Raw genomic sequence first — 8,763 nt, 5'->3', positions numbered from 1 at the left:
TGAAAGAAGAAATAACACATTCTTACTTTTACAAATTAAAAGTATACTTCATATTCAATAACAAGCACCTCTGCTCATTTCAGTTCACTCAGGGGTTTTACTGTTACAGCCACACTTGGTCTGGTATGACCAGGATCTTACAGTGGCTAATGCTAGCTAATGACAGCAAACTTAAGGTAAATACTGCTGTATAAAAGAGCTGCAATGACCAGTCTATTCATTGATTAGTTCTCAACTATTAAATTAATCGGCAACTGTTTTTATAATTGAATAATCTAAGATAAGCATTTTTTAAGAATCTAGAATAATGGCCCTGCGACTGTATGCCTACACCAAGTTGCAGTTTACATCCATGTCTGTCCAGACTTATTTAATATATGTGGTGAATACTTGGAAGGACTTAAATAAAAGGCTATAAAGTGTATTTTTGGCTAAATGGAAGTTATCACTATACTGATGATTGAGGATGGGACGATATGGAGCGCTTTTGTTTTCTCCTGGCACTTTAAGATGTGACGGTTCTCTATGAGCTGTAGGGGAAACTCACTCACAGGATGACAATTAGCTAGGCTATGATTCCAATTACATTTGGAATCATTCTTAAAGGGCTAGAAACCCATTTTGAGGTCACAATGACCTTTGAAACCAAAGTGTCACCAATTCATTGTCCGACCAATATGGTCATCGATTCTTCAGTTAAAAGTAAAAGTCACAGTGACATTGACTTCTGACCACCAAAATCTAGACTTGAGGCTAAGTGGACATTAGTGCCAAATTTGAAGAAAGCGTTCACTGCCAATGTTCTAAACTGAATATCTCTGGGTTGTGGACAAAATAAGACATTCAAGGACATCACCTTGGGATTCAGGAAACAACATTTTTCACCATTTTCTGACAACCAATTAATTAATCGAGAAAATGACAGATTGATTGATTGATGAACACAGTAATCGTTAGTTGCAGTCTTACTGTATAAGGCACATTATTGAGTCCCTTTGCCGACTCTTTTCCAGATATACTGTAACACAATTCTCTAAAAAATACTGTAACACAATTCTCTAAAAAATACTTTTAGCTAACATTGCTTTTTTTTGTCTAACTGCCAGGAAGACAGTAAAGAGTATTATATACTATACACACACACAGACACACACACACACACACACACACACACACACACACACACAAGCTGAAATGCACACTTCATGCACTTGTGGACATGGAGTGATGGGCTGTCATGTTGCCCCATGAGCAGTTTATTGGGGTTAGGTTGCCTTGCTCAGCAGTGCACAGGAGGTGAAACTGCTGCCAGTCCACACTCCATACTGTGGTCTGTGGGACTTGAACCGGCGACTGCCGCCCCATATTATATTATACCATGACACTGCATGTAAAAATCGCATATACGGTATAAACACATAATTGTATGTGGGGACTTCACAGGTTTAGACACATGTGGACACATGCAGACCTGTTCAGACAGCTGGACCTGTTCTTGGAGGTTTCTGGTGATTGCTTCCTCCTCCAGACTGCTGCCTTCCACTCCTGAAGCCACAGGCAGGCTGTGAAGCTGCTTCTCAACAGACTCCCTCAGCTCTGCATGCAGCCTGGCAAAGGTGAGGGTTGATATTGAAATGGTAATAAAAGTACTCAAATTGCAAATAGTTTTTTGACATTAAATAAAACAGCAGAATCTTAATGACAGTCAATAGGTAATAAGATGCTTCATCTCAAAGGGCTGTCCTTTCAAAAAACTCAAATTCAATCAGCACACTTTATTTGGCTGTAATGTAGATGGCCAAGATGCCTTGATTATCAACAAATAACTAATCAACAACCAAACTAACATTACTGCTCTACTAATACTCACTGGTACCTTATTTTTGTTGGAACATACAAATACAATCAATGTCACTGTATAATAATTCAAATTAGAAAACCAAATAATATCAGATACTCTTTGTCTCTCATAAAAGAAAAGCTTGGCTGATGTTGATTCATTTCTACCTTTCATTCTCCTTGACGACCCTCTCCAGTTTCACTTTGACATCTGTCATCAGCGCCTGTTGGTTGAGACAAGTAGATCAACACTGAGTGCTATTAATCCTGACACATTTTAGGGCACCTGCATTCCAATTTAACAATGGCAAAAAACAAAACAAGATAAAAGATCCGTATTCTTTAGAGGAAGCCAGCATGTTACTCATTAAAACAAACTCAGATGAAGAAAAATTCATCACTCAGTTCTGGGCTATCTACTACTCAATTTAGCATATTTCAAGAGCTTAAATATACATCCAATTATTTTACTATAAACCTACAGTATTTTTATAATACTTCCATAGGTTAAGTCAAGATATTCAGTGTTTTTTACCTGGTATCTCTGCAGCTGTTCTGTCATTTCATCCATGTGCCGATCATACTCCGCTATCAGAGGAGCCATTATACTGTAACACAGATGAATAATGGTGTCACTGTTGCAGAAAAGCTTTTGCTCTCCAGTGTACTCATATCAAGACAAGTTTGTTTTCCCCATAACTCCAGCATGAAAGAAGAATGCGTATGACTGACTCATACAAGAGAAACTTTAATAGCGCCTAACCTTCTATCAGAGATCCAGGGAGCAGGAGACTCTGCCCGTCTTGCCTCCTCAACCTGATGAACATAAGATATGCAGGAGATGCGGGTTGGGATTATGGAGTGTCCACTTGTAGTTAAATACTCCTTTTTCTTTTATAAATAAAATGAAATACAGATGGACTTGCTACAGAGAACAAAGCCTTCAACAACATCAAGTATATACACAGGAGTGGTTTTCTGAAGATACCAAATAATGAGCTAAATCTTCAACAGTTAATAGAGGTTTTTATGGATGTCTTTGTACCTGAGATGGGGACTGAGTGTGGTGTCCATGCTGATACTGGTTGAGAGCAGAATTTAACCTGTGGACTGAAAACAAACACACACACACACACACACACACACGTTCATGCTGCTCCACTATTCAGAGTTGCCATGTTTCTCCACCAAACTGGACTATTGTTAAAATGCTAATTTTCACAAAAGGGGTCCTAGTTTGAAAGCGTACAATGCACCAGTTTGTTATGGTTAAAGCAGAAAAAGAGCAGTGCAAACATCTTAGAAGTAGATGTTGACTCTGGACTTGAGCATTTGGCAATTCAAGGAAAGCTCCAGCAATGGTTGGCTGTGTTTGCTGGCAAGTATACTGCCAGGGCAGCCACGTTATCACAGTCAAAGTTTAGGCTATTAGTTAGTTGCAGTTCAGTTATTCAAAATAGAATTACAGGGAACATGAATGAGTGACAGAAACAAATATAAGAAGGCAGCAAAGATGATAGATGGAAAAAAAGAAAAAGATTCATGTGAGAAAGACAAAAAGAGACACAAAGTCATGAAGTTATGACAGACCAAAGTAGTTTGATCTCCGGATATGTCGCGGTCGTGAATACACTGAATATCAAATCAAGACTTGCATATGGATGCATAATTGTTGATGTGGTGGCCAAATGGTCCTGGCACATATGAGCACCTTGGAAATTAAATGTAAGCATAATCATAACAGCAGTCCTGATAAAGCATGGCCTTACTAATGTGCTGGGCTATCCATTCACAAAAGCAGATTAAGTATAATTAATGTATAGGTCATTTTAAGCCTTTTTCAGTTTTAGAGGAAATATACTATTAGCCTTCATTAGCACTTAAGGAGCTTATCATGGACCCCAAAATGATCTCATTTACAGTATTTATTTAAGACTGTAGGACAGTCTCATAATAGTCCCAGCATAATTACTATGACTGATTCAGAGATACTTGAAGAATAAAGGCTCTGGCTATTTTTTTATTGTTCTATTGTAATGACTCTACCACTGGATCCGAAACAGTGTGTGTTTGAGTGGACGTAGTGATGATGGAGCAGTGACGGTATCTTGTAGCTCCGTTCCCATTCATGTCATAGTGGCTTATTATGAATTTAGAGCCTGGCATTGTCCTCCATTTAAACCCTTGGGATTAAGTCCCACTGAACGGGCTTTGGGCTGGACCACTGTGATGGATCTGACAACCTGCTAGTGTGTCCTCCCTACTTTGTCCTTACCTTGATCACGTAAAAACTCAACTTCTGATTCCATGATGAAGGCGCCGTCTAGATAAGAGCAAAAACAGTTTGCGTTGGCAAAGTAAAAAGGACCACCACTAACTAACTTAACGCTAACGTTAAATACGGGCACGTACAACCAGTCCTCTAGCGTTAGTTAAGTTACGTAAACTGATGTTTTCAATGCAACGTTTCATTGCGACACAAATAATGACGTTACAAAGCTGCTTATAACCAGGTAACGTTAGCTAGCTCGCGTTAGCTGTGGTTGCCTAGCAATGCTATGTGAAGCTAGCATTAGCCGGGGCAGCTAATCAATCTCAGCTGAGCTTAGCTAGCTAATTAAACCTTTCCATCTGTTCAGTAAAGAGCTAACCCGCAACACAAATCACTTCAGAGAAAGGTGACGCGTGCGGGCTACATACATGTATTATTTGTTAACGTGGCAGTTTCAAATACAGAAGTACTATTAGGGTATTTTTACTTGAACATTCAGTTCCGCCGTCCGTTTGAAGAAACAAACAGCAGCCAATAGCAATGAAGAGGTGCAGCGCAGAGGTTGTTCCGGCTGACTACAACAGGGAAGTGAACAGGTTCCGTTCTGTTTCGGGAAGGTGCAGTCGGATATATTTTGAAGGAAATTCAATATTTTAGTTCCCGTTTGAGTATTACATATTACTAGAGATTATTAGAGATTATGTTTTTACCCCGACAAATTTGTCTGGTCTGTCAGAAAGTGACACACGTATTCGTATAAAATGTGCTGCATAGCTCTCAGTCAACTGGTCATATGATTTTGGTTATGCTGACGTTACAACATTTCTGTTGTAAAACAACGTCCTCAGAGTACAATTCAAATAATTTAAAGTCTAATCTGAAGCGGCAACCTGGACACCAAGTAAGTTCTCTTTGATATGTAATATTCCAAGTTTTCCATATCAGGAAGTCAAGTAGTCTATCTTCATAAGTTATTCAGTAACAGACAGGAACCCAATTTGATAACAAGCTGCTTAAAGAGCCGCACAGGGGGTATGTTAAGACAGAACAAGCTCAGCTGGGGCCCAGTTAAGAGTATTTTAGCCAGTGAGTCTCTGGAGCTGTGACAACATGGGGGTCGCCCGTGGACTGCAGTTTATGACACTTATCCACATTCTGCTATGCTGTGATTCTCTGTAAGTTTCCAATTCATTGATATGTCACCATGATCAAATGGCAGATGACCACTCTGATTTAATTTTTCTTTCAGTCCTCGAAAGCAAATGGAGTTTTTGATCCGGCACACCTGGGATAGCAATCCTGTGAATCATGACCCTATCAGGGTCGTTTTTTCTCCTGGCCAGGGAGGGCTGAAGATTGAAGTGTTTGGTCCCTTCTTCAATGACCCAGCAGCTCCTGCAAGCCCCCCCAGTCAGCCCTTCCCTGGACTCTGGGATTATGAAGGTGGGTAAGAAGTAGGAGCTCAGGCTATGCTGTACGTATGGTGGTGCACTGAACAGCTGCCCTAGACATGCACATATACTATATATGTAGCATCATAGCAAGACTTTTGAAGTATTGTATAAACCTCAATTAAAAAATGCAGTGTTCATTTCCCTTTTTCCATCTTCTCATCAAACTCTTAACTCTCAGCACGAAAGTGAGTGAGCGTATCTCCCAAAATGTCAAACTATTCATTTGACTGATCATAATTAACCAATTAAAAAGTGTGTAATTATGACAGTGACACACTCGAGACTCCATAGTGTCGATTCAACCTGAGCTTTATAACCTCACAAAGGTTGCATTTATGGCCTGTTGTAATAGATTGCATTATATTGTACAGGTGTTGCTTTTATGGTTCCCACCCCCCAATAGTTGTCCTTATTATGACGTTGTTATTCCAGTCCTGGTTTTGGGATTCAGTCTGTATGATGCATTTTTAAAGCTGAGATAAAATTATGAATATAGTCCAATGAGGTTGAAGAGACTAGGGACTTGCTCTGCTCTGTTTATGAGGCCATAATAGTAATTGCATTATCATTATTATGGTGACACAGCAATTAAACCCAGTGATGAGGTTGAGTAATAACAATCCTATCTAATTGACCTTAAGTAAGTTCGATTTCCGGTTAATGAGCTCCACATATTTGGCCTCATTAATGTTACTTATTAGATTGGAAACCATTATAATCCAAGCCATTATAATGAGCATGCTGCTAGGTTAGTGGGTGTGCTGGTCTTCATATCTTATTTAAAAGTTTATGTATCTGTAATTTTTACACAATATTGTTCAACTGTAAACTTGTTTTCTCTGAGATAGTTGTGGATGAGGTTAATAACACATTTGAAGCGGTTTATTAATGTAGGATTAAAGGTTTTTTCTTGCTTCAAAATTTTTTTCTTCTTTTTCCTCAGTTGTGGAGTCCTTCTTCCTTGATAGTACTACAGAAAATTACTTAGAGGTGGAGCTTTGTCCGTAAGTACAGACCTAAGCTGCTGTAACATCCATGTCTGTGACCACATGTTTATAGACAGTCTTATTACAAACAAAACTGTGTTTTCATTTCAGACATGGACAGCACCTGATATTATTGCTGTCAGGAGTTGGCCAAGCATTCCTGGTAGGCAGACATCAAGGGAGTTACTGAAGGAAGCAGTGGTACTTTGTGTTAGGTGTAGTATTTCTCATTTTTGTCTTGCTTTTCCAGCAACAACTGCCCATGGTGTTTAATGCCACCATCAAAGGGGACAGGTGGATGGGCGAGGCTCTCCTTCCCTGGTCGTACTTCCCTCCCAATATCAACAAGATGAACTCTTACGCCATCCATGGCTCAGGAGAGAAGCGTACATACGAAGCCCTCTACCCAATCCCCAAGGAGGAGCTAGTGGAAGGCCAAAAACCCAACTTGTAAGTATGCTGACTCCCATGAGTATAGTTGTTGGAGGTCATATACAGATGTTACTTGTATACAAGTTATTTACAGTAAAACATCGTTTTGCACAGCAGTTTAGTTTTGCACTTTCATGAAGTTGGAGGACATATTTATAAAAGAGTAACAAAAATCAACGGAGATATTCTGACTTTAAGTCCTTAGTATGGGTCAAGCTCCAAAAACACTGGCTCCTGCATTTCCCATAATGCAACTCAACTGGGTCTTTTGGTACATGTCCCCTTACTGGTAAATGCCCACGCATTTTAAACTCCAATGTGCAACACATTTTTCTGTTGCAAATTCAAAGCCGAAATCCCCAGCCAAGATGACACTAATGACATCATCAGGGTTATTTTCTACCTCAGAGACACTTCCTCCAGAGCCACAGAGGACATTTTTCACAGGCTCAGTTGTGCTTCTTGTGATGAGTAATAGTCATCGGTTAGAATTTGAAGAACAAGTTTGTATGACAAAGTTTTGACAGGCCAGCTTCCAGTTTGCACTTTTCAGATTTGTAAGCTGTTAGCTAACACCAGTCCTAGGTAATTAGACTCAAAAAAGGAGATTTACAGTATGTATAAATGTACAAAAAAGTTCATGTGTGTATATGAGAGTTTTGTGCATCCTATATGAAATGCTTTGTCTGTCTCGTAGCCACCGTCTGGAGTATTTCCAAAATTTCCGCCTGCAGAGCATCATGGGAGAAGGTTGGGTCCAGCCACACTCTGATCTGTGGATAGGAAAGCCCTGAGATTGACAAAAAAGCTTTTTCCTCTATCTTTTTTCTTTTTCTTGCACACACACGCACATACACCATGGCGGCAGAGCACTAGTACAAACACTCATTGACTGGGAACAAAAGGCAATCAATCTTTATTAGTAAATGATGTAAAATGATATGACAAAAAATATGTTATCAGCTTGTCAGAGCGTATTAGCCTTCACACACATCTTTAGAAGCACACAGTCACACACATATCACAAGGTATTGGACGTCACCTTAAATTGCCTTGGCAGAGTGTGACCTGTAGCGCTTATACTGTGGATGGTGGCAAGGACTGCTCAATTTGACATTCAGCTCCGGTGTAGCCTGTGCGTTTCATTTCAGTGAGTTGAACCACAGCAGGTATTTGTGATTGTTTGCCCTGACTGTTAAGAGACACATGCGCAAACAATCACACACCACTGAAGTGAAAAATCTGTTCTTCGGAGTTGCAAGCCAGAGCTTTTGGATTTGTGCCGTACTGTAATTAGATCCTTTTGCAGTCATTCCATTGACTTTATGGATTTCCTTTTACAGTTAAATATCTTTATATATTGATTACATATTGCTGGGGATGTGTATTGTCAGTTTTTTTCCCCCTCTGTGATTGTCTGAAAAATGTCGCTTTAATTGTATTTCATGTTTCACTTTTTTCCTATCCATTAAAGTAATTGGTGGTTCATCATTTTGAGAAATATTTTTGTTTGCTTCCTTGCTGAGGGTTGAATGAGATGGTCGGAAGAAGTACTTAGATCCTTTACTTAAAATCACTAGTACATAATGTAAAAATACATACATATTCTTCTACTACAGTTACTAATTAAAACTGCTACCTTAAGTAAAACTCAAGTATTATCATCAAAATGTGCTTGAAGTATAAAAAGTACTCCCTATAAATGGTCCCTATGACTGAATAAATCTGAGAGGTTGTGAGAGGATAAATGGGAGAGACATGTTTATTCATTTTTTGGACT

General features: G+C 39.3%; 2 protein-coding genes across 5 annotated transcripts in view; one reads left to right on the top strand and one right to left on the bottom strand.

Annotated features, from left to right (window-relative positions):
* sclt1 (sodium channel and clathrin linker 1) overlaps positions 1-4,670 on the bottom strand; it is a 14,401-nt gene extending 9,731 nt beyond the window's left edge. For 2 of the 3 annotated variants that reach the window (XM_035660341.1, XM_035660339.1), the window contains exons 1-7: positions 4,599-4,670; positions 4,115-4,162; positions 2,885-2,949; positions 2,603-2,655; positions 2,375-2,447; positions 2,008-2,063; positions 1,472-1,607 (exon numbers count right to left, since the gene is read on the bottom strand). In XM_035660341.1, the coding sequence (XP_035516234.1) occupies positions 1,472-1,607; positions 2,008-2,063; positions 2,375-2,447; positions 2,603-2,655; positions 2,885-2,949; positions 4,115-4,148 (417 nt within the window). In that variant the 5' untranslated portion in view covers positions 4,149-4,162; positions 4,599-4,670. Of the gene's footprint in view, positions 1-1,471; positions 1,608-2,007; positions 2,064-2,374; positions 2,448-2,602; positions 2,656-2,884; positions 2,950-4,114; positions 4,163-4,539 lie in introns of all 3 variants that reach the window. The other variant, XM_035660340.1, reaches the window with a different exon arrangement.
* Positions 4,671-4,703: 33 nt separating this feature from the next.
* On the top strand, positions 4,704-8,474 carry cunh4orf33 (chromosome unknown C4orf33 homolog). 2 transcript variants are annotated; one of them, XM_035660343.1, is made up of 6 exons: positions 4,704-5,012; positions 5,361-5,554; positions 6,509-6,569; positions 6,663-6,714; positions 6,802-7,001; positions 7,681-8,474. In XM_035660343.1, exons 2-6 carry the CDS (start codon positions 5,374-5,376, stop codon positions 7,775-7,777), a joined length of 591 nt encoding a protein of 196 aa, XP_035516236.1. In that variant the 5' UTR covers positions 4,704-5,012; positions 5,361-5,373; the 3' UTR covers positions 7,778-8,474. The 2 variants fall into 2 exon arrangements, with proteins under 2 accessions (XP_035516236.1, XP_035516235.1); XM_035660342.1 differs by having other exon boundaries at positions 4,705-5,286.
* Positions 8,475-8,763: the final 289 nt, after the last annotated feature.

Source organism: Morone saxatilis, unplaced genomic scaffold (genome assembly GCF_004916995.1).
Source record: "Morone saxatilis isolate NCDOM2014 unplaced genomic scaffold, NCSU_SB_2.0 Contig17, whole genome shotgun sequence".
NCBI lineage: Eukaryota > Metazoa > Chordata > Actinopteri > Moronidae > Morone > Morone saxatilis.
This window is presented reverse-complemented; position numbering and strand designations above follow the sequence as displayed.

Coding starts and splice junctions, on each gene's coding strand:
- cunh4orf33 (XM_035660342.1), top strand. CDS start 5,222: ATGGGGGTCGCCCGTGGACTGCAGTTTATGACACTTATCCACATTCTG. Junction 5,287..5,360: donor CTGCTATGCTGTGATTCTCT/GTAAGTTTCCAA, acceptor TTTTTCTTTCAG/TCCTCGAAAGCAAATGGAGT. Junction 5,555..6,508: donor TGGACTCTGGGATTATGAAG/GTGGGTAAGAAG, acceptor CTTTTTCCTCAG/TTGTGGAGTCCTTCTTCCTT.